Genomic DNA, 23,577 nt, shown 5'->3' on the forward strand with positions numbered 1-23,577 from the left:
GCCTCCCTCAAATGCCCTCTGCTTTTAAAGCAACTTTGACCAAGTGTTGTTCTCCCAACTCCTCTCCAAGTCCAGAAACTCTCCCTCCTTTCCTACTTAGAGTTGGAATTCTGTCAGGGACCCAGGAATCCCAGCTACACACACACACACACCAAACCGAGTTAGTCCGTTGGACCTTCACCCCTCTGCCCCCCTGAGCCTTGGAGAGAGGGAGCAGGTGCAATATATTATGGTGATTAAGAGATTGCACCCTAGGAGTGCAATCTTGTCTGCAGGCAAAGGTTAGGATTTGACTCCACCATTCACCACCATTGTGTTCCTGCCAAATTTCTTCACATCTGTGTAATGAGGGTAATAACGCCTACATTTTACAGTTGTTTGTGAGGATTAGTGCTTAGCAGACATCTACGGGGTACTCTATTAAAAATGACTAACATATATTGAGCATTTCGTGTGTGCTACTGGGCTAAGTATCTTATCTCTATTTTATGGAAGAGAAAACTGTGATGCAGAGAGGATGAATCACAGAGTGAATGCATGGTGGTGCCAGGACTCCAAATTCAGATCTGATTCCAAAGTCCGTGCTTTTTACCACTTAACCTATTACTATTGTTATTACTGCTCTTGTTTTTGTAGCTGTTGTTAAAATTATTGTTCCAGGTTTACTCTCTTCCGGACTCTTTTCTGGTCTCCTGTAGTTTCTGTAGTTCTACTGGGAGTGGGAGTGAACTGGGAGTAGAGCCTCAGGGAAGAAAAGGGCCAGAACCTGTTTCTCCAGGGCAGAGCCTACCCTTAATCTGTTTCCTCCATAGTCCTGCGTAGCCCAAGGCTGGGTACTCAGGGGGCATTTGTTGACCTTAATAAAATACTAAAAATTGATCAGGCCAAAGCCTTGGAGTCATAACCTTGACTCTACTCTTTATAGTGTACTCCATATCTAAATTGGTGAACTGGACCTTCAAAACAGATCCAGTATCTTGCCCACTTCTCCCCGCCTCCACTGCTCTCACCCTCGTCCTGCGCACCACTGTCCCCCCTGGACCATCCCAGCAGCCTTCACCATGTCTCCACGGCCCCTCCTCCCCAGTATCTGTCCCCCACAGGCAGCAGATGGGAACCTATGAATACCTGAGTCAGGTTACATCCCTCCCATGCTTGGAGCCTTCCTGTAGCTCCACCTCACTCCGTGTGAGCAGAAAAGTCCATGCAGTAGCTTGCAAGGCCCCACAGATCCTCCCTGTCACCTTTCAGCCTTCATCTCCTAAGCACCCTCCTCCTTGCTTTCCCCCGTCCAGCTCCCTTGATGTCCCTCAGACTTACCAGGCATGCTTCTCCCTCAGGGCCTCGCACAACTGTCCCCTTTACCTGGAGTGCTCTTCCTGCAGACATCCACAAGACTCCCTCACCTCCTTCAGGGCTTTATTCAAACGCCAGCTCCTTAGTGGGGACTCCCTGACCACGCCAGCTACAACTGCCTGTATCCCCCATCTCCACTTTATTTTTTCTTTATAGTATGTATCATTTCTAACATGTTGTCTCCTTCACTGTAAGGCTCATAAGTTCCTTGTGGGAAAGGATTTTGTCTGTTCTGGCCTCGTGGCTTGAGGGATCTTAGTTTCCCAACCAGGGATTGAAACTGCACCCTTGGCAGTGAAAGTGATGTGGAGTCCTAACCACTGGACCGCCAGGGAATTCCCCAATTTTTGTCTGTTCTGTTCACTGCCTTATCCCCAGCGCCAATAAAAAGGGTGTCCAATAAATGTAGAGTGACTGGAGGTATAAGATTCAGCTGGAGGATCTGCTTGGGACTAAAGGATGGGAAGGGGAAAGGAGGATTTGGGTAGGGGACTGGTCTGGTGGTTCAGGAAGGTGAATGGATGGGGTGCATCAATGCAAATAAAGAACAGAGGCTGAGACTTTGTCACAGACATTTCTTGGAGCCGATATCTCATGCCCCCTCCCCCGATGACAAGGCTGGGTCTTCGGCCCGCATCATCCCCCGCTACTTCAGCCTGCCCTGATAACAACATTGAGGTCACAGACTGGCTTAGAATCAAGATCAGGAAGATAAATGTCGGGGTGCCTCTCCCGAGTATGGGGGCCAAGCATCCAATCTGAGGGGCAAGCAGCTGGGAAATTGGGCCTGGGGGCTCCAGGGTCTGAGGTCTTCCTGGCTCCCAGGGTCATCCCTCCATGCACCCCTGATCTAGGGGTGATGAAGAGTAATCATGGATCAGAGGTGGGTATCAGCAGGGAGCAGGACTGGGAGACCTGGGAGAGGCGGTGCTGGGAGGTGGGAGCCAGGGAACCGTCCCCCAGCCCCCCACTTCATCCGCAGATCCCGCAGCACCTTACAGCACTCTGGTCCCCCGTCCCACCCCTCCCCAAAACGAGGTAGGTTAAGAATGGAGCTTCCCCCCGCCCACCACGGAAGGGAGGAGACCGAGGCACAGAGAGGGGGATGGGGACCCAGGCTGCCCCAGCCTCCAGTCCCTCCGCCCTCAGCTCTGGTGGGTCTGACAGTGATGAGAGCTGGGCAGAGTGGGGATGGGAGGGACACCCCCCTTTTCTCTCACCCATCCCAGGGTCTGCTTGAGAGAGCTGAATCTCACAGGTTCCGGATATAATAAATAGTTAATAATTTAAAGGAAGTGACAGGAGGATCCACCCCTCTGGCCCCCTTGACCTATCCCTTGAACCCCCACAAGGCTATCCAAGTCTGGGTAATGAGGAAAGGTAAGTGCACATTTCAAGGTGCTCGGGACCAGATGCAGGTCCCAAGCCCGTACAACATTGAGATTGTGTTGCTCCAAGACCGTGATACCGCCCCCCCCACGCAGGAGGCCATCAGATCTGTGGTACACTAGAAGTCCCATTCCACTCAGGGGAAAGTGACCTTGGAATCCCCCTTCCCCAGAAGAGGACTCTCAATGGGCCATGAACCACGCTTTCAAACTTTCTGAAACAACCCCCAACTCTGAAATGGAAGAGAAGGAGTTAACAGAGGGGCAGATCATAAAAGGCTTGGACTAGGGCTAGGACTCAAAGTTGGGCTTGGAAGAGAGTCTGCAAGGTTGGCATGTGTGTGTGTGGTCTCTGTGCCAATAGAGCCGTATCTAGTTGCCTTTGTGCAATGCCCACCTTCCGCTGAGGGCACAGCATGGCCAGCCCCGCTCACCACCTTGGCTGTGTGCCTCTGCTTCATGAACAGCCTGCACAATCATCTACAGCAATGCTGGGTCCTAGAGATGGGAGCAGGGGTGCTCTTGGTTGGTCCTGGAATCCAGGAACATTACCTCAAAATGTTTTTTTCCCCTTAGGGTAAAGGGGTAGTTCTGTGGGATACTGAGAGCTTGGGCTGGAGCCCTTGGGACTAGAATTCCAGTGTCTGGGAACTTGGGGTTTCAGGGGCATATGGATGGCAGGATTCAACGGGCAGCAGGTCTCAGGGAATGCACAAGCTGGGCCTGGGAAGTATCAGGCTAGAGAGGTTTGGGTCCAAAGAAATCTGGGATCTGAAAGTGCTAGGGTCCCAGGGAGCCTCAGATTTGTCTCTGGTATGGAGGGACCAAGGTCTTGGGTCAGGGACGATCCCAATATTGTGTAGGCTTGAGTGCTGAATTTGGGGGTCAATGGCACCTTGGGGTCTTGGATCTAGTGCTCCTAAAGCACCTTGGGGTCACTCAGGGGCAAGGGGTCAGAGGTCTGAGTTACCATGAACATCCCATCTTGTGGGAGCTGGGCTCCCAGCCTTTAGTGGATTGGGGAATTTGTGGGTACGAAGAAGCCAAAGATTCCAGGACATTCTGGGGCTTGAAATGCAAGTCCAAGGAGGATTGGAAGAGGGCTATCTGAGGGGTTGGGACCAATGTGTTGGGCCCTGAGGTGTTGGTTGCCTCCAGTCTTACACCTGCGGGACTAGGCATCTCAGAGTCCTACATATGAAGTCGAAAGCTCCTGGGAACACAGCTTGGTGTTGGTGGTCTACAGACTTCTTTGATCCCTGGCTCACAGAGCATCTTGGAGTCTTAATTCTGGATCTTGGGCAGTGTGCGTGTGGGGAGGGGGGCTCTGAGATGGGTCTCCCGAGTCATTTGGGTCAGAGAACATCCGTTTGAGCACATCCAAGGACTCAGAGTATCTTAAGAGGATTCGGTATCTAAGAAGTCCTGGGGCTACAAGAACATCTCAGATACAGGTGCTCCAAGTTTTAGGTGAGCATTCAGGAACGATTTGGGGGTGATTCTGGGTCTTAGGGTCTCAAGATCTGGGAGTAATTGTATACAGGCAGGGTCAGGTACCGGCAACTCCTAATTCTGGGGTTGTAATTTGAGGGTTCATGGTGCCAGGCATGACTGGGTCTAGATTGGTAATTTGAACAGTGAGTCAGGATTCAGAGCCCAATTCTCAGGGATCCGTGTGCTCCCCTGCCTGCCTGAGGTGAAGAGTCTGGGCATCCCTGGAATCTGCTCAGTCTAGGCCAGAGCGGGGCGGAGTGGGGATGGAGAACGGGGACGCCAGAACTCAGGATGCCTGGGACCTCTTGGACAGACATCCCAATGAAGCTGGTTCTGGGGTCTCTCAGTCCTACATTTGGGGTCCAGGTTCCAGGTCTGGGGTCTCTCAATCCAAACTCAAGCTCCAAGTTCCGGGTGTGTCTAGGTTTGGGTTTGGGGTCCGAACGGAGTCCGGGGTCCTGGACCCTCAATTTTGGGTCCTCGGTCCGGCTACCGGACCCACCAGGCCGTCCTCACCGCGCCGCCTCCTCGTGGCGACCCCCGCAGCCTGCGCAGCCGCATCGCGCTGCGACCCAGTGGCATGCGCGCAGGGGCGCGTAGCAGCAGAGGCAGGGCACGGCGAGGGAGAGTGCGGCCAGCGCGGCCCAGCGCGCGGCGGGGCGCGGGTGGCCCGGCTCGCAGGCGCACGGGTCCGAGAAGTCGCCCTCGGCATCCGACAGGCAGTGGTAGAGCAAGCTCTCGGCGCACCACAGGCAGCTGAGACGGCGCACCAGCCGGCGACCCGGGTCCGGGGCCTCGGCGCAGCGGCCGCCGCGCCCGTCGGCGCGACGGCGGAAGAGCGCGCGGCAGTGCACGCAGCGCGCCGCCTCCTCCGCCTCCGGGGAGGCCTTGGTAGGTGCAGGGGCCGGGCCGGGGCCCGGGGGTGGGCGAACCGGGGGTGCTGGAGGCGCAGCCTCGGTGAGAGGGGCGGGCAGGGCTGTGGGGGGCCCCAGGGCTGCGCCCCTCAACGCGCCGGTCTTGGCGAAGCGCACGACGCAGGTGGATAGGGCGAGGGGTGCGGGTGGCCCAGCTCGCCGGTAATCCTCATAGCCGCGGCCGCCCCAGCCCAGCCCCCCTGTCCCGGCCAGGGGTTCTGAAGGCTCCGGAATCCCCGTGAACGGTAGGAGCGGAGGGTAGCTCTGCGGGACGAAGACAAAGGAGAAGAAGTTAGCGGGGTCTGTGGTGCCCCACATCCCACCACAATCCATCCCGGCCTTAGAAGACCCGAGAATCCACAGACCCAGCCACAGGCGTCATTCATCCTAGGATCCTGCCCTGGTATCCTGACTGCCTGGGTCCGGTACTCAGACTTGTAAGTCCTCAGCCCACTCCCCTCCCAGGGACAGAGGACATCTAGGGACCGGCAGAAGACTCCGGGCACCAAACCCACACCTTAAGGACCCAGTGGTCCAGGCTCTCAGTCCTGCCCTCTCTCAAGATCCGGGGTCCCAGTACCCAGCCCCCTCTACTCTCAGATTCAAGACTCCTGGACCCCAGCCGTCTCCTCCTTCAGGACGCAGGAGTCTGGTCCCCAGGTCCCTTTTACCCCTTGGATACTGAGCCCTACCCCTCGTGAATTAAGCACTAAAGGACTCCTTCCACGAGTACCACCAACTTCCTAATGTAGTCATTGTCCGAGTCGTCCCCTAAACCTCTGTGGAATTCAGAACTTTCCAGTCTCCAAGAGCGCAGGAGACGCAGGAAGCCCTCACCCAACCTTCCGAGGAACCCAGGCCTAAGCTCCCCCGCCATAAGTCGGGTCAGCCATCCCTTAGAATCTGTGGTTTCTTGCCCCTCTGCGGCCTCAGTTCCCGCCCACTTTCGGGACCCCAGCGCCCGGCCTTATTTCACCGGGGGTCGGAGGTCGCACCTGAGCTGACGAGCGGCGGCGCTGGGGGGGCGTGGCCGGCCCGAAGCCAGAAGCTGACTCCACGGTGACGATGGGGGCCGCCGCTGCGGTGGGAGGCGTCTCCTGGTGGCTGTGACTGGAGGAGGAGTCGCTGTCCACGTGGGACTGGGGGAGATTGGCGGCCTCAGAGCCGGGACCCCTGGCACAGCCGATGCCCTTACATAGACCCCCTCCCATTGTGAGCGAGGGCTCTGCGGCCAGACAGGCCTGGGTTCAAGCCCCGGCTCTGCCACTGACTGGTTGTGTGACCTCCGGCAAGTGAGCTCAGCTCTTTGAGCCTCAGTTTCCTCTTCTGTAAAATGGGGATCATAATATTGTCTATTCGTAACGATGTGGTTAGGACCCACTGTAAAGGGCATAAACATGCCTGAAGTACAGGAAGGGCTGGAAATGGTTATTATTATTTGACTTTCTCTTCTTATCTGCTCAGCTCACCAACCTACAGAACATCAAACCAACCTCCCTTCTCAGAAGCCCTCTCCCTTGGCTGTCAGCTGCCTTCCTGCCTCCTTCCCACCACCACACCTTTACTGGGGCAGTTCCACCCACCTGGAATGTGTTCCTTCCCATCCAAACCAAGCTCTGTCCTTTACGAGCTTCTCAGACCCTTGGTTTCCTTTCTGTAACTTGGGAATAATTCCCACCTCATCCGATTACTATCTTCAATAAACATTCATTGAGCACCCACGACATGCCAGGCTCACAAAGGCCATCGGGAGGGTGTGAGATGGAGCATGGAGAGCACAGCATCTTTCCTGAGTAAGTGCTCAACAAGTGGGACCTGTCTGTGTGACTTTGTAGACCCACCTGCATCTCCCATTACCCTGGGAATCTCCCTTTTCTGCCCAGGGAACCAGTTTTGTTCTTCCAAGTGTTCTCGAGCAACTCCCACTGTACCCCAGCAAATGCCAAATCGAATCCGACATTATGTGCATTTATTCATTCAATCAATTTATTCAACACATATTTACTGAACACTTACTGTCTACCAGGCACTGTTTTAAGCATTGAAGATGCAGCAAGAAAGCACAAAAGATCCTTGCCCTCCTGGAGCTGACATGCTAGCATGAGAGATGGACAGTAAAGTCATTGATAAGAAAACTGTCTATTGGGAGAGGAAATACAAAAAATATCTTAGAAGGTGGGGATAAAGAGTAGGATAAGGAGCACTGGGAGATTTTAAACAGGTTACTCAGGGAGGGCCTCACTAAGGTGATGTGTGTGTAAAGCCCTGAAGGAAATAAGGGAATAAGCCATGTGGAAATTTGGGGAAGAGTGTTCTAAGACAGAGGAATGGCGAGTGCAAAGGCGCTGAGACAGGAATGTGCCTGCCCTTTTGGAGTACCAGTAGGAGGCCAGTGTGGCTAAAGCCAGGTGAGCATGAGGGAGAGTAATAGGAGGCCAGATTGTGTGGGATCTTATGTGCCACTGTGAGGACTTTGTCCTTTACCACGAGTGAGATGGAGCCTGGGTAGGGTTGTAAGTGGGAGATATCCATGATTTGACTTAGATGTCAATAGGGTCCCTCTCTGTGTGTGGGGAAAGGAGATGGTGGGGAGGGGGCAGTTGATGAGATGGTCCAGTGGGGAGATGAGGTTGAACAGTAACCAGGTTGGAGGCACATTCCGATCATTTTGAAAGTGGAACCAGGGAATTCCCTGGAAATCCAGTGGTTAGGACTCAGCGCTTTCACTGCCAGGGCCTGGGTTCAATCCCCAGTCTGGGAACTAAGATCCCACAAGCCATGCAGTGTGGCCAAATTTAAAAAAAAAAAGAAAGTAAGTGGAGCCAATATTTGCTGACAGATTAGATGAGGGGCATAAAAGAGGAGAGGAGGCAAGGATGACTCCAAGGTTTGTACCCCTAAGAAGGATGGATTTCCCATTAATTTGTTCATCCATTTGCTTTTAATATTTATTCATTTTTATAGTGTACCTTAATATTTTTTCTGCCTTTCCACACTAGAATAGAAGCTCCTCGAGGAAAGGGACTTTGTTTTGTTCACTGATGTATCCCCAGTGCTTAAAACACTTCTTATTCAAGGTGTTCAATAAATACCCTTGAATGAACATATAAATCAGGATAGAACAGAAAAACTAGAATGACTGGGATCAAAATTGACACTATTGTTTGGGCCCCAATTCGTGTGCCCAGCACGTGGCATGGTGCTGGATACACAGTAGGTGCTCAAGAATGTTTGTAGCATAGTAAGAAACCCCTGCCCTCCCAGCAGAGCTGCCTCCTGGAGACTCACCGTCAGAGGGCAGGGAGTGTCTGCGGTATCCTGGGAAGGGGAGGAGGAAGAGGAGGAGGAGGAGGAGGGGGTGAGCGAGCCTGGGGCAGGGAGAAAGGCAGAGAGTGAGTTCCCTGGGCCCGGCTTCTCCCACCCTCCACCCCAGCCCCCCCCCCACCACCACCAATGCCCACCACCTGCACCACTCACCTCGACCCAGTGCAGCCAGTGCTGCCAGCAGGCTCTTCTGGAACTCATCAGCCTCTGCCGGACTCTGAAACGTCAGCCCAAACTTGCAGTCACCCAGGCTCCAGTGATGGAAGATGGGGTTCACCTTGTTGTAAACCAAGCCTGGCCGCAGGGTACACTCCAAGGTGGTCTGAGGGGGGCAGGAAGGGACCAGGTCAGATATCCCCCCTTCCAGCCATGCCTGTGACTTCCCCAGACTCTATACCAGAGCATCCCACAAACTTCATTTCTCAACCCTAGGTGTACCCTTGAACCCTGATCAACACCCCAATACCACTCCCCAACTTTACTGGGCACACCTCTGATACTCCAATATTTCCCCCAAACCCCTTGATCCCTACATTTTCCTAACCACCCCCGCCCCATATCTCAATAGGAATCCCAAATTTTATTGAATGCCTCAAAAAATGAGTCAACCTCTTTCTGAGAGCCAATATCCCCCATGTGACTCAATCATACTCCCCAAATTTTACTGAACATCTCAAAATGTTATTGTTAATCCCCTTCTGATGCCCCAATAAGCTCCCCAAATATTATCCCCCAATTCTTAACAAACTCCCACATATTTCCCCTCAGATGCTGGTCAACACCCTAGAAGTTCCCTCATCTTTTTGCCCAACAACACTATATTCTTTGACACCATTTCAAACCCCCCTACATTGTTCCTTCCGATCCTTGCTCTGAAATTCAACCCTTACTCCAAGCCTTTTCAAACGATCCAAACCTTTCTACTACACCCCCAGCTGCAACGTCAACATTCTCTTTCCATTTCAGGCCAGACAACCCAGAACATTCCTGCTGAACCCACATTAGGATTGTAAACCCTACTGGACACTTCCAGACGGTCCCCCCACCAAATGCCTCCATACACTTAGGGCAGACAGGGGCCAGTGGTGTAAAATCCTCGTGATGAGAATCTCTGAGCAAGATGGAGCCACGGGGAGGGTTCCGAGCCGAGGAGGGATAGGATCTGAGTCAGGTGTTAGCCCAGCCCCTTTTGAACAGACTGAGGTTGGGGGAGGGAGCAGCAGAAGGGCAAAGAGACCAGTGCGAGGCTGCTGTGACAGTCCAGCAGGCAACGGCAGTGGACAGGACCTGCTTAATACCCCCAATAGTCCCCAAACTCCCCACTCTCAGACAGAGGACAGATATGCTTCCAACTCCATCCCACACCCCGGTGCTGCGAGATGACCTGACCTCACCTCTACATCCCCAGTCCCATTCCCCTACTTCCCCACACCCTCACCCTACCCCCACGCCCCAGGGTGGCTCACTTTCTGGTCCCGGAGGCGCTCCCCGTGGATGACGTAGTGCCCCTGGCGGGCCCCCCCCTCGGGCCTGGCCCCTCGGACCCGACATACGCTCACCTGGCTGAGGCCCCCGCCCCCCACAGGCAGCCAGCCCCCACTGGAGTCATCTCGGGCCATCACCACGGCTCGGACCCGAACCATGTACCTGGAGGAGGTGGGGGGACAGGGACAACAGGGTCAGTGAGCGTCAGTCCTGCTCTCCAATTCAGTGTTCCCCCGACCCTCATCTCTGCTCTTCATCCCTCACAGCTGGGTCTACTGTGCCCTTAGCCACCCCTACTCACCTTACCTTCCACACCCACCTCCTCCCCTAGGCCCACTGTCTCCCCATACCCGTCACCTCTCTTATGCCCACCTTCTTCCAGCATGGCTTCTTTCTTCCTCTTGCCATCTCTTTTCTCCCATGCCTACCTTCTTCTCCATATCTACCTTTTTTCTCCATACCCACCTTTCCTCCCTTTCCCCATCTTTCCCATCCTCACCCCCATAGCTTTGCTCTTCCACTTCCCTTCCTCCTCCTGCTCATCCCCTATCAACCCTGTCTCCTTCTCCTCCCTCAGCACGTACCCACGGCCCCACCCATCGTCCCCCTCACAGCTGGGTGCCTGCGCATATGTATTTTCTTAGAGCCCATCAACTCAGCTCCAGTCCCCCCTACACTGCCTCCGCACCCTGCCGCCCAGGCCACTGGCTGGGTGAGAAACCCAGGCTCTCTTCCCCCCCACCCCTTCCCGGATTTATGAATGAGACCGGATGCAAAGCTCACTGAGTCACCCAGCAACGGGAGATGGGCAGGGAGCAGGGAGAGAACCAGAAATGGCCAGAGACAGGCCGAAAGGGAGATGGAGGCAGAGGAAGCCAGAAACGGGCGACCGAGACACATCCAGAGAGCATTTCATTCACAAAAATCAAGCCTGCTCTCTCAGGCCCCTGCCGAGGAAAGGCAAGGGGCAGAGATTGCGGGGGGTGGGGGGCGGGGGGAATTGATCCCTCCTCCTCTCCCTCCCCGCCCCAGCATCTTTCAGAACCATCTTACCCCGCCCCCCAGCTCAAGGGACGTAGCCCTCCGCCCAGTAATCGGGATCAGCGTCCAACCCCTCACTACCGCCGAGCGCAGGGACCTTGGCGCCCCAGCCTTAGGGACCCCAGCAACGAGGTCTAGCCCCTTCCCCCACCTGCAGGCTGCCGGGTTTCCCCAGCCCTTGGGGAGGGGAAGGGGCGGCCGCAGCGCCCCCAGCCCCCTTTTCTCAATGGGATGGGATTTTGTGAATGAGCAGTCACGTGACGCTGCTTCCTTTGTCCGCCCGCCTCCCCCGACAACAGGTGAAGCAGAGAAAGAGGGCAGGGGTCCCCCCCGCACCAGGGCCTACTGGGATGGGACGCCGGGCTTTCTGGATGCCCTACGCTCCCCACACATCTGTTTCCCGGGGGGAGTGGTCCCCTGAGTTCCCCAACGGTGAGGGTCCAGTACGGAATTTTATGAATGGGGCGTCCTCCGAGGAAGTCCAGGCCCCCCAAATGGACACTGGTACCCCAAATGGCTGCCGCGCAGTTTGGGGGCCCCCACCCCCTTGTCCTCCCAGCCAGGGTCCGGGGGGGTGCCCCGGTGGGCAGGAGGCGCAGCGCGGTGCTGTCTGCCCCCTCACCGTGACAGCTGGTCTGTCAGCCCCCGCCCCCTCGCCCCCCTCTGCACCTGCCTGGGAGGCTCCGGCCGGGCTCCGAGCGGTGGCGACGTGGCCTCCTCCTCCTCCTCCTCCTCCTCCTGTTCGCTCCGGCTCCCTCGCTGGCTCCGGCGGCGCTAGAGACGGGCACCGGGAGCCGGGGCGAGGGGGGAGGGAGGGGGAACCTGAAAGATGGGTGGGGGGGAAGGGGCGGCTTGGGGGAGGGGTAAGCGCGAGGCAGGCGCACTTGCCCGCTGGGTCCTAGAGCCCGGCACTGGCTCCAGCGAACAGCCCCCCAGCCCGCATTTTCTCAGGATCCAGAGAGGATCCCCTACTTTCCCACCCATCCGCGCCATTGGTCCCTGAGGATATGAGGAAGGGGTCCGGGACGGAGCCTGGTCTCAAGGTTCTAAAGAGGCAAGGGTCTACGTTTTGGGTTCTAAATGGGAGGGGCTGGGTGCCCGGCTAGGTTCGAAAAGGGGTGGGGCAAGAAGGGAGCATTTGCAAGGAGGCGGGGTCGGAGGACCTGGGGGAAGGAAAGGGGGAAGGAGAGGGTGAGGACGCCGAAGGCGCGGACAAGCGCGTGCGTCAAGAAAGGGGCGGGTCCACGGAGGAAGGACCTTCTGGGCGGGCCCGAGCAAGGAGAGGGTCTAGGGAAGAGAGGTTTCCAAGTCCTAAGGGGGCGGAGCTTATAAGTAAATTGTCTTTAGGGGCTGGACGACGGAGAGCTCCAAAAGGGAGGAGCTACGTAGCAGTGTTTGTAATGGGCGGGGCTTCGGGAGAGAGACTAACGGAGAGGGGCGGGGCATTATAAAGGGGAGGGGCTTAAAACGTTCTATAGGGGTGGGGCCTAGGACTACAAGGCTTGGGGGCGGGGAAGAAGACTCCCGAGTATTTCAAAGGGAGAACCGGGTTCGTAAGGGGCCGTGCCCTAGCTGGCTCAAGGAGGGCGGGGCCTCGAGCCCGGGGGCGTGGCCTAGATCTCGGGGTCCGCCCTCGCAGTCTCGCCCACTTGCCTTCACCCGCAACCCCGTTCTTTTCGGTTATTTTCTGCTACGGCCGTTCCCCGCCCTGCCCTGGGCCCAGGGGGCCGCGGTCTGAACTTTGGTCAGCTGGAGGAGTCGGTGAGTGGGATCCTCTGAGCGAAGGAGTAGCCAGGACGGAGCTTGGGTAAAGGGGTGGGGCCTGAGAGTGAGGCCTGCAGCTAGACCAGGAGCGGGAAAAGAAATTTAGGACTAAAGCCTGGAAAGAGGGCAGGACCAAATGATCAACAGAGAGAGAGATCTGAGGGTTAGAGGTGGTGACTGAGCGGTTAGCCTGACAAGAATACCGGGAATTTGTTAAGCGGAGGCGGGGCCAGACCTGGGGCGGGGGGTGTTGTGAAGGCCAGATTCTCTGACAATCGGGGCGGGACCACAGGGCGGGGGCGGGGCCTGGGCCTCTGGAGCCTATTTAGAGTCCAGGGAGAAAAGCTTGAACTCTTTGTAGGCCTTATAGGCTACAGAGCACAACCATCATGAGTGATGTGGCCCGAGTGACTGACAGGAAAGCGGGCAAGACCTGTGTCTTGGAGCTTAGAGACCTGAGACGTGGTCAAAGTGTAGGGATGTGATACGAGGGACCAGCCAGGGAGACAGGGACCCAACCTTAGTACACTAGGAGGATGGAGGACTAAGTATCTGAACAGCAACTGTATGGGGCCACGGGGAAGAAGATGTGAACATCAAGAGTCACGGAACAGGAATGCGGGGAGAGACTAGTGCCTGAGTGGATCGTGGAGGACAAGGGCGGGGTTGGCGCTGACGGATAGGACCAAGTACAGCCAGCCTCGTGGGGTTCCCACAGCCCTGGCAGATTGACTGGCGGAAGTTTTTCTGACCACAGCCCCTGACCTCCGTCAGAAATGGGAAACGTGCAGTCGGAGTCGTCCGCGGGTGGGGGCTCCCGAAAAGAGCAGGCCTTGGACCCGTCCTCCGACTCCCGCCGGACATCACTGTTGGAGCCCAAGGGGACCCCCTCCTCCCCGGCCATGCGCCTGGCTCGCGGGCTGGGCGTCTGGTTCCCTGGCAGCTCCACGTCCCCGGGCCTCCTGGTACCCCCAGAGCCCCAGGCCTCACCCTCACCCCTGCCCCTGACCTTAGAACTGCCCTCGCCAGTGACGCCCCCTTCAGAGGAGGCGACTGCGGCCGCGGTCTCCACACCACCCCCGTCCCCCGTGGGGACCCTGCTGCCCGCGCCATCTAAGTGGCGAAAACCCACAGGCACTTCGGTGCCCCGGATCCGCGGTCTGCTGGAGGCAAGCCATCGCAGCCAGGGCGGCCCTCCCAACCTCCGCCCGCTGCCGCCGCCGCCCCAGCAACTAACCGGAGAGGACCCCGACCCTGTCCCGAGGGCCCCATCCCCGACTCCGCCGCCCTTGGAGCCGCCACTACCGACACCTTCCGACCCGCAGCCCCCAGAACGCAGAAGCACTCCTGCTCTGGCCACGTCCGCCGCAACCCCTACAGAAAGCCAGGCCAGGCACGGTAGCGAGGGCCAGATGACCGGCAGAGGGGCACCTCCCCAAGCAGGCGAGGGCGAAATGGCCCGGCCTGTGGCCTCCGAGCCCGGCCTGAGCCTGTTGTGTAAAGTCACCTTCAAGTCAGGGCCCCAGCTGTCCCCTGCGGCAGCGTCGAGTTCCTTAGCGGCCAAAGCCTCTCTCGGGGGCGGCGGCGGAGGAGGACTCTTCTCCGCCGCCTCGGGCACCATCTCCTACGCTGAGGTCCTGAAGCAGGGACCCCTGGCTCCTGGGGCCTCTCGCCCCTCGGGAGAGGTCCCTCGGGGAACTCATGAAGCAGAAGGCGGTGATGGAGACGGCGAGGGGTGTTCTGGACCACCCTCGGCGCCTGCGTCCCACGCCCGGACCCTTACTCCTCCATCCTACACCACCTTTGTAGGCTCGAAGCCCAAATTTGACTGGGTGAGCCCCCCTGATGGCCCTGAACGCCAATTTCGCTTCAGTGGAGCTGGCGGAGGCGTCGGGGCGCCCCGACGGCGCGCAGTCGCGCTCTCAGGGCCCAGGGGCTCCCCGCCGCCTCCGCCAGGGCGGATGCATCCAGCTCCCAGGCCCCGGAGGCCCGCACCCACCTTGCTGGCGCCGCCTGTGTTCATCTTCCCGGCGCCCACCAATGGCGAGACTGTGCGCCCCGGGCCTCCCAGCCCGCAGGAGTTGCTGCCGCCGCCGCCAGCGCCGCCGCCGCCGCCCACGCCACCACCCACGCCGCCTCCCGCGCCGCAGCCGCCAGTACTCCAGCCAACGCGGCTGCCCGTGGCGCTCCCGCCCACCCCAAGCCCTGGCCACTTGGAGTCGGCCGTGGCTCCCGCCCCGGCTCCCGCTCTGCCCCTCGCCTTGGCCGCTGACCGGGCCCCAGGCCCGGCCTCACCCCCGGCTCCAGCTCCCACCGTGGCTGAGCCATCGCCACCTGCGCCCGCGCCCGTCAAGGTCCGCACGCGCCGGAACAGGGGTCCCCGCGCAGCCCGGGCCGCTCCGCGTGAGGATGGCGCGCCTGGAGATGGTCCTCGCGAATGTACTGCAACTACTGTGACTGACAGCGGTGGTGGAGGGGGGGGTGGCAGCGGGGCTCCTCCAGCGGGGACGGTTAACTCGGGCGCCACGCGCCACTGGCCACCCTTCCAGGTGCTTAAGTCTTGTCCCTTCAAGTGTTACTGCCGCCACCAGCCACGCCATCGCCGCCTGCCACGCAACGTGTCTGCCTGGTGAGGGGAGGTCGGGGAGTAGGGAGGGGAGTTATACCGTTCCAAGTCCTGAACCCGACTTTCCTGGAGTGCCCCATTCAACCCTTTGGCGTCCTGACCCCAGCTGACCCTAGACCCTCCCCTTGACTGCATCTCAAACCCAGCTGAGCTCCAACCCTTCAGAACCAAGAGGAGCCTTGATATCATGCTGATCCCTGACAGAGAACACCTTGGCCCCGCTCCTTAGTATCCAGACCTCCAACGTGACCCTTGGCCCTCTTATTAGTCTCTGGAGCCATCAGGGAGGGAAAACTGGTCCCAGCTGGCCTGACCCTATTCACTGCATTGACCCTGTCCCTGGTGACATCAAGGACCACATCCCAGGCTCTTCAGGGATGGGATGGGAGATGATGGTCTTCTGGAACCAAACGGGTATAAATGCAGGCCTCCAAAGGAAGCCCCAGGCCTAGCCCCCCAGACTCCTTACCCCTCCAGCCTTTGGCACCTTCTCCCGACGAACCCAAGACTTTGACCGCCAGAGGGCACTGATATCCCAGTCCTTGTGCTGCAGAGGTTACTCCTGATTCCGTAGATTCAGGGGAGACACTGCATCCTGCGATTACCTCTCCTTCACCCCTAAATCTCAGGATCTGGTCATCAGGGTCTGTCTGACCCTGGCTCCTGAGGAACCTGAATAACTGCGAGACCCTCTTCCCTGGTACCTCTGGGGCTCAGCTGGGACCTGAAGGGGGAGTTGGGAGAACTACTATCACCAACCCTCAGCCCCCTTTTCTACTAAGTTTAAGTGGATACAGCCCGGCTCTAAACTACCTTTGGGATATTCAGACATGGTTCCTTACACAGATGGAGAAAGTGGAGCCTAGAAGGGGTAAGGGCCTGGCCACATAGCCAGGTCCTGAAGATTCTACCTTCTCCCTAGGCTGAGCACACCCACCAACCACCTGAGTGAGCCACCCTGGGTCACCACCATCAAGCTGGCCGGCTCCCTGGTAGCTGGGCTGGAGCACTACGACTTGCAGGCTACCCATTCCAACTGAGTGCAGTCTGCTCAATGCCCTCTGCCTTCCCCTCCTTGACAATAAAATAACCATCCAGATGCCTAGAGCCTGTCAGTCACTGGCTAAGGGTTGAAGGGGTGGGGCGGGGCAGAGGTCTCCATGAAAGCACCACATCCTGGCAACACGAGGCTGGACCCAGACTAGCAATAAGGGAGGTTCCATTCAACCAGCATGCGGACTGATGCACCCAGGGGTGAGATGTTCTCATTCCCCTTAATACCATCAGCCCCATTTCCAAGCCGATCTGGTGCCAAGCTCAGGGGTTCAGTGCAAATCATTCTGGAAAGCAGGAATGATCATTCCCTCTCTGAGACTTTCTTGAAAATCCCACAAACCACAAATGGCTCAGCCAGATTTGGACTCTGCCTTAAACACCTTCTTGAGGACTTCAAGGCAGGAAATAGGCTGGGGGGTGCAGGAGGTCGTAAGTCACAGCACTGGCTCAGAAGAGTGGGAACCAAGGCAAGCCCATGCCAGGGCCCATGCCTTTTGTTCCACAGAGGTCCATTCAGCATGTCATTTTAAAAAACTGGTTTAATTCATTGCAAACATTTTTCAAAATCAGGACACTTCGCCCCCTTCACTGAAACACTCTGGTACGTTGGTCTGGCCTTTCTGTGTGTCCACAGCTGGCTGCAACAGTCCCTCTACCCGGGGCCTGTGCTCTCCCCGCTGTGCCACTGGGCCCCCACAGTGGACATCTGTGTTTGAGACCTTGAGCAATGGCCACTGGACAGAGGCTGGCCCAGGGTTACCTCAGACCTCCTAGGGCCCCCAAACCTCCAAGTTCTTCAGAGATAAGAACTTACGTCCCTACCATTCCACTCGGGGAGACAAGGGCCTAAGAGAGAAAATGTCAATCCACCTTTATTGGGGGAAACCCTGCACTGCAACTGCCTTAAACAATGCAAGCTCTGCTCCACCCCAGTGCCTGGTGGGCTCAGACGATCATCTCCAGCTGCCGGGCATACTCGATGACCTGCTTGGCCAGCTCCGTGGAGGGGATGGTGGTATCTTCCGGCTTCTGCTGCTGGCTGGCAAAGCTGTAGTAGTTGTTGAGGCCCAGGACCCACCCTCGCTGCAAGAAGGGAGAGATGAGAGATGGGTGGGGTGATCACACAGGCACCCTCCCCTTACCCATGTGGGCCCTGGATCGCTTTCCTCACCAACCCTACTCTACCTTGCACAACCCTAGGCAAGTAACTTCACCTCTCTGTGCCTCAGTTTCTCCATGTTTGAAGAAACTGTCTCCCAACAGTGTTTGGACCAGAGTAAACGATCACTAAGTATCAGCTGTCACAATCACTCAAGTTCAATTTCACCTCTTCCAGTCTGATCTTGACCCTCTTCAGTCACCAGGGCTATTGCACCCCATGCATCAGCATCTCCAGGGGCACTGCTCCCACACCAATACCCCAGACCAAATGAAACAATGTCTTGTGGGGAAAAGCTGCAACCTCCAAGGAATTCTGATAAGCCCAGCAACCAACATATGCTAAGCCTCCACCTGCACCTGGAGGCAGGTGCTGGGCTACGCTCATCCCACATATTAAACTCTAGCCCCTTTCTACACGTAGGGAAATTGAAGTTCGGAGAAATTCGGCAACTTGCCTGAGGTCACACAGCTGGATTTAAACCTGGGCAGTCTTGTTCCAGTGTCCCTCCAGGCCACCCCACCCTGCTGTTAGTGAGTGCACCCCTTGGCTCGCTGGCCCCATGGTCCCCTGCCCTCCACCCCAGCCACCTTCTTGGCGTAGTCTGTCATCTTTTTGGGTGTGTTGAAGAAGAGGATCCGGGTGGCCTCAGTGAAGAGGATTTTTTCATAGGCCTTCTCGATGCACCCAGCAATCTCATCCCTGGGGGAAGACGAGATTCTCATTACTGAGCACAGACAACTCTCTAGGCCCTGTCCTCTCAGGCCAGACCCTGCAGTTCAGCACTGATGGCTGGAATGTGTTACCTGCCCTGTTCAACCAATCAAGGCTCAGGGGAGAGTAGCTTGACTAGAGTTGCAAAGCTAGGGCCACAGTAGGGTCCACACTCAGATCTCTGGGACTCCTGGGCCCACACTCTGAGGTGAAGCCATATGACTCGTGGAGCACTCCCATGAGAGGCAGCAGGGTCTCTGTCTGCTGAGTGCTGTCTGGGTGCCAAGTCCATGCTCAGGGTCTGATGTCCACGGGCACACACATACACAGCCCATAGTGAGATGAGGGCTCTTACCCCCATCTCATGACCAGTTCCAGTTCAGAGAAAAGGAGAACTGATGTGCCCAGCTTCCCCAGATCACAAGTGGCCAGAATGGGATTTAAACACAGAGCTGTCTGACTCCAGAGTCCAGGCTCTTTCTAAACTCCACACGACCCTGGCCCCCCACACACCTGATAGTGTCAAGCAAGATATCGATGAAGAAGGTATAGCTCTCAGCAGGGATGTTGCCTTTGGCCAGGAACACCTTGTTGTAGCTGCCCTCCATCAGGTACTGTAGAGGACAGGGGTGAGGAAGAAGAGAGGGTGAGGAAGAGGCAGCACAGGGGCTTACCCGCTGAGGCCTCACCATACTCCCAGTGCCTCCATAATCCACACTCTACTAGAACACTCTCTGCAATACAGTCACCCATTCCGCATGCAGACTGGGTCCTACTCTCCCCGGAAGCCCTTCCTGGTTTCTTCTCTCTCTCTGTCTCTCTGTCTCTCTCCCAAGCCTGCCCTTGGTTAGTATCTAATTATCTATTTTCCGGGAGGGAGACAGAGCTGGAGCCACCCCAAGCGCATTGCTCTGCATCTTTGCCAAGCCGTGCTGCCCCTGCCATAAACGCCCTCTCTCCCATCCTCTCCCCACAGCGAAATCCTCCCATGAAACCTCAGCTCTAAGAACTACTTCCTAACCTTGGGCACTACAGCTCTTCCTTGATTCTGCTCACCTTGTTCCAGAAACTGTCCTCTTCGCTGCCCCTCAAACACACCAGGCATGTTTCTGCCTTGGGACCCTTGGACTGGCTGCTCCCTCTACCTGGACCATTTCCCCCCCAGATGACCAGGTGGTTGGGTTCTTCACCCCTTTAAAGCATTTCTCAAGTTTCATCTTTTCAACAAGGCATTCCCTGACCACCCTGCCCCTGCCCCTCCACCCTCCTTCCTGCTTTATTTTTCTCCACAGCATTTCACATCTGACAGACCATATACAGGTTATTTAATCTTTTTGTTTATTGTCCACTTCCTCACCTGAATGTCATCCTCACAAAATCGAGATTCTAACTGTTTTGTTCACTGTTGAGTCTGAAAACCAACCACAGTGCCTGGTACAGGGCTGGGGCTCAATATCGGTTGGACAAAGGAGTCCATAGGCTGAAAGATGGGTGAACCCTCTCATTTGCGAGGATACCCTCCCGAATGTCTGTCCCTGTACCACTCCCTTTAGCCAGGCCCTCCCCTCCCCCTTCCTCAGCCTCACTTGCTCGAGGGACACCGGATGCTTGATGTATACATTGGTCTGGATGTCCTTGGCAGGCAGCCGCTCCAACTCTGTGTGGAACTCAGCCACCCGGTTCTGGGACAGCAGGAAGAGAAGGTTGAGGCCCAAGAGCTGGTGCATGTAGGCTGACTCTGGGAGCTGCTCCCTGTGGACCAGGGTGGGACACCAAGGTAAGGAGGGCTTAGGTACCGACCAAGCCCCCCACTCCAGGCTTCAGGGACCCTGACGACTGCCCAGTGCTCTCTCCTTGGAGGGGTATCGGGTCCTGGGTTTTCAGATGAAACTAAGGCCCAAAGAGACATGAAGAAGTCACAATCATATGGGCCCTAGAAAGTGATCTCACACCAGTAAAGTGACTTAGCCTCAGTTTCCCCAACTGTAAAATGGGTATCACCACAGTACCCATCTGATAGAGGTGGGTTAAATAAATAAGGGTTAAGTTATTAAATGATTTAATACAGGTAGTGATTAGAACAGTATCTGGCCCAAATAAATACTATATAAGTGTTAATTATGATTATGATATTAAGAATCATCACCCTCAGTTTTGGGGGGAAACTGAGGATTAGGGAAGTAAAGTCATTTGCCCAAGACGATATAATCAGGAAGCGGCAAAATTAGTTTCAAACTCAGGTTCGTCTGGCTTCTGATGTCAAATTCTTAATCATTAGTCCATGCAAGCCCCATTCAGTTATGAAGCCATTCAGTTTCATATTCAACACACAGCCAGTGAGTCCCTGCTCTGGGCCCGGCTCCATGCTAGGCAGTGCTGGGACACAGCAGTGACTAAGACCCTTCTGCTTATAGAAGACTCACAGTCCAGTGGGAGAGACAGGGCTGGGATGGGGAGACACAGACAGACGGGTCAGGGCTGATACAGCATTGGAGGCCACAGGAAAGAGCTTGGTCTGAAACCTGAAGGCTATGGGGAGCCAGGACAGGTTCTAAGCTGATGATAAACATGGTCAAATTTTAGTGTCACAAAGAACCTACTGGCTACCATGGGGGGATGAATCTGAGGGGACAAGGCTGGGGCCAAGGCAGGTAAAAGGGGATAGTGGCTACATTGGGGAGTGGAAATTTAGAGTGGGAATGTGAAGGGGGAGACAGACTGGAGCGCAACAGAGACTGGATGGTATAATCCCAGACTCAGGACCTCCAGGCCAACCCCTAACCCTGAGGCTTCTGGCGGCACAGCTATGCAAAGGGGTAATTCCAAAGTGAAGGAAGATGTCTCAAGTGGCTAGAGCAACAAGGATAAAAAGCTGCTGAGTAACAACCCCGCGCGCGCGCGCGCGCGCACACACACACACACACACACACACACGCAAACCAAATTAGGGGCAGGGCCCATCCTCACTTGTAATCGAAGTAATAGCATTTGAGCTGGGCCATGTACCGCTCGAAGGAGGGGATGTCCTTGCGTAGGATACTCCACTGGGCGCCTATCTCCAGTATGTCACCTGTGGGTAACAGGGGAAGCTCTCAGGAGGTGACTGTGGTCCGACCCTGACCACCACTGCCGCCATTCCTGCCATGACCACAGCCCATAACCCCCACCGCTACCCCACCAACCCCAGTGACACTCACGGGCCAGAATGAGCTGCTGTTTGGTCAGTTTGGTCCCTGTGGTTGGCAGGAAGTTAAGCTCCAACAGAACCAGCTGACGAGGAGGGCAGGGGAAGGAAGGAGAGAAGATGGGACTTCAAGTACAGATTACTTACCTTTTTCTAGGTCTTGGTTTTCCCTCCTAGAAAATAGAGCTAATCATCATCCCCGACTCATAAGGTTGTTATGAGTATTAAAGGAGTCAGTCCTCATAAAGCCCTCAGATCGGGGCCTGGGAACATGATGAGGGCTCATTTAAGATGACCTCATATTACAAGTATTAACAGATCCACTCGAGAAACAGTAACGCCACTCCACGCCTGACCCAATGGAATCAAGGGGTGGGGAGACACTAGCACCTTCAATTCTTCTGCAATCTTTTCCCACACTTTGGTGGGTTGGGCCCAGCTACCCCCCTCCATCTGCACCAGGGAGGAAAGGGGGCTAACCTCTTCCCATAGTCCAGCCCACACACTATCCCTTATCAGATACACCCCCCTCAGCAACTTGGTCCAGCCCACTGTATTTGTACTCTCTCCCAAACACACCTGGCCTGAAGCAACCCGAGCCCCATTCTGGTCCTCTACTGTGAGAATATTTTTCCTAAGTTCAGTATTGCCCTCACAACTTGGCTGGGCCCCTCTCCCCACAGACGCATCCCTAAGCCCCAGATTTCTCAGACCCTAACTTGACCTGATCTTAACCACGAACCCCATCATCTCAGCCTCCTTCTTCCATCACCCTGTCCAGTCCTCATTCCCCACTTGGTGTCGTCCAGAATCCTCCATCAGAAAAACTCTGACAGCCCCATCCTGCCACTCCAGCCAGCTAGGTCTCCAAGCACCAAAATTTTAACTTCTCACTCGTCTGGGCCAGAAACACTCTTTCCGTCTCCCCCCACCGTGGGGCCGCATTTGGTCCATTCCAGGCCCCTCTCACGTCTTCATTCCTCCAAGCCCGCACTTTGGCTGTTCCGAATCCTTCACCCTATTGGATCACCCAGCCCGTCCTAGTGTCGGCGCTGCGGCCTCCCCCCGCGCCCGGAACTCGGCTGGGTCTGGACCCCTCGAAGCACCCCCGGCCGATCCCTACCTTGAGACGGCCGAGCTCTTCCCCGCACTTGCTAAGATTGGGGCTTTTACGGTTCCATTCGCCCTTGAGTTGCTCGTACATGCCGGCCGCGGCCTGCAGGACTGCGCCCGAGGCCGCCGCAGGCCCCGAGCTCGAGGCTCCCGCCACCCCGTTCACCGCCGCGGCCGCCATCTTCCGTGATGCGGCAAATCGCCCGCCCGATTTACGGCAGCGACGCCTACTGCGCCTCGCCCGGCAGAAGTGGGGCCGAGAGGTGGAGCCCAAAGCCGGGGGCGGGGCTGCGACTGTCCGCCTCCGCCTGCCAGGGTTAGCGTTCAGTCGCTCTCGGGGAGGTGCCCTCGGAGCCCGGCTCTTAAGGAACATGTTAGTCGGAGCTCCGCCTCTGCTGTCACTCAAGATGGCGACCGGAAGTCACCACCTGCCCTAACTGAAAATGGCAGCGGTGGCAACGCTTCCCCGCCTAGCTTCAGCCTGGGCTTTCGAGATGCTACGTTTCTGTATTGGAGATTACACCTGCGTGGCAGCTTTTCTAAACCAAGAGGTGGCGGTGGTGGAGCCATTTGGATAGCTGTGTTATTCTTCCCATGTTACAGACAGGCTTTGAGAGGCTGGGTAAACCTCCAAGAGACTAACGGCTGAGATTTGACCTTAGGTCTTTCTCTCTAGTCTCTCAGTGCATCCTTCCACACTTTCTCCGAGCTTGTACGAATACGCACAAACTTTACAAAAATCATCCAGTCTTAATGACTTTAAATGCCACCATATATGCGGAGGATTCCCAATTTTTTTTTATCCCTACCCCCGATTCTTCCATTTATATCACACCCGCCTATTTAACATCTCCACTTTTTCTCAATTCTCTTGTCTCCATCATTTAGAATGTCAGCTCCATGAGAGAAGGGATATTTATCGGTTTTCTTTACTGCTGTATTCCCAGCACGAGGTAGAC

General features: G+C 56.3%; 3 protein-coding genes across 4 annotated transcripts; 1 reads left to right on the plus strand and 2 right to left on the minus strand.

Annotated features, from left to right (window-relative positions):
• Positions 1-1,940: 1,940 nt before the first annotated feature.
• Positions 1,941-10,119, minus strand: SPRED3 (sprouty related EVH1 domain containing 3). Of its 2 annotated transcripts, XM_060000979.1 has the most exons (5): positions 9,943-10,119; positions 8,630-8,798; positions 8,441-8,520; positions 6,148-6,291; positions 1,941-5,416 (listed from the first exon to the last, which is right to left on the minus strand). In XM_060000979.1, exons 1-5 carry the CDS (start codon positions 10,117-10,119, stop codon positions 4,751-4,753), a joined length of 1,236 nt encoding a protein of 411 aa, XP_059856962.1. In that variant the 3' UTR covers positions 1,941-4,750. The 2 variants fall into 2 exon arrangements, with proteins under 2 accessions (XP_059856962.1, XP_059856963.1); XM_060000980.1 differs by lacking the exon at positions 6,148-6,291.
• Positions 10,120-13,527: 3,408 nt separating this feature from the next.
• Positions 13,528-16,488, plus strand: GGN (gametogenetin). Its single transcript, XM_059999624.1, has 2 exons — positions 13,528-15,395; positions 16,315-16,488. Exons 1-2 carry the CDS (start codon positions 13,543-13,545, stop codon positions 16,430-16,432), a joined length of 1,971 nt encoding a protein of 656 aa, XP_059855607.1. The 5' UTR covers positions 13,528-13,542; the 3' UTR covers positions 16,433-16,488.
• Positions 16,489-17,295: 807 nt separating this feature from the next.
• PSMD8 (proteasome 26S subunit, non-ATPase 8) lies at positions 17,296-23,000 on the minus strand. The gene is made up of 7 exons (XM_059999137.1): positions 22,629-23,000; positions 21,519-21,591; positions 21,289-21,391; positions 19,908-20,073; positions 18,835-18,935; positions 18,198-18,309; positions 17,296-17,531 (listed from the first exon to the last, which is right to left on the minus strand). Exons 1-7 carry the CDS (start codon positions 22,989-22,991, stop codon positions 17,394-17,396), a joined length of 1,056 nt encoding a protein of 351 aa, XP_059855120.1. The 5' UTR covers positions 22,992-23,000; the 3' UTR covers positions 17,296-17,393.
• Between the last annotated feature and the right edge of the window lie 577 nt (positions 23,001-23,577).

The sequence above is a fragment of the Delphinus delphis genome, chromosome 20 (assembly GCF_949987515.2).
Source record: "Delphinus delphis chromosome 20, mDelDel1.2, whole genome shotgun sequence".
NCBI lineage: Eukaryota > Metazoa > Chordata > Mammalia > Artiodactyla > Delphinidae > Delphinus > Delphinus delphis.

Coding starts and splice junctions, on each gene's coding strand:
- GGN (XM_059999624.1), top strand. CDS start 13,543: ATGGGAAACGTGCAGTCGGAGTCGTCCGCGGGTGGGGGCTCCCGAAAA. Junction 15,396..16,314: donor CCACGCAACGTGTCTGCCTG/GTGAGGGGAGGT, acceptor CCTTCTCCCTAG/GCTGAGCACACCCACCAACC.
- SPRED3 (XM_060000979.1), bottom strand. CDS start 10,119: ATGGTTCGGGTCCGAGCCGTGGTGATGGCCCGAGATGACTCCAGTGGG. Junction 8,799..9,942: donor AGCGCCTCCGGGACCAGAAA/GTGAGCCACCCT, acceptor TGCCCCCCTCAG/ACCACCTTGGAGTGTACCCT. Junction 8,521..8,629: donor ACTGGCTGCACTGGGTCGAG/GTGAGTGGTGCA, acceptor TCCCTGCCCCAG/GCTCGCTCACCCCCTCCTCC.
- PSMD8 (XM_059999137.1), bottom strand. CDS start 22,991: ATGTTCCTTAAGAGCCGGGCTCCGAGGGCACCTCCCCGAGAGCGACTG. Junction 18,936..19,907: donor ATCCGGTGTCCCTCGAGCAA/GTGAGGCTGAGG, acceptor TGTCCTCTACAG/TACCTGATGGAGGGCAGCTA. Junction 17,532..18,197: donor TGACAGACTACGCCAAGAAG/GTGGCTGGGGTG, acceptor CCCTTCTTGCAG/CGAGGGTGGGTCCTGGGCCT.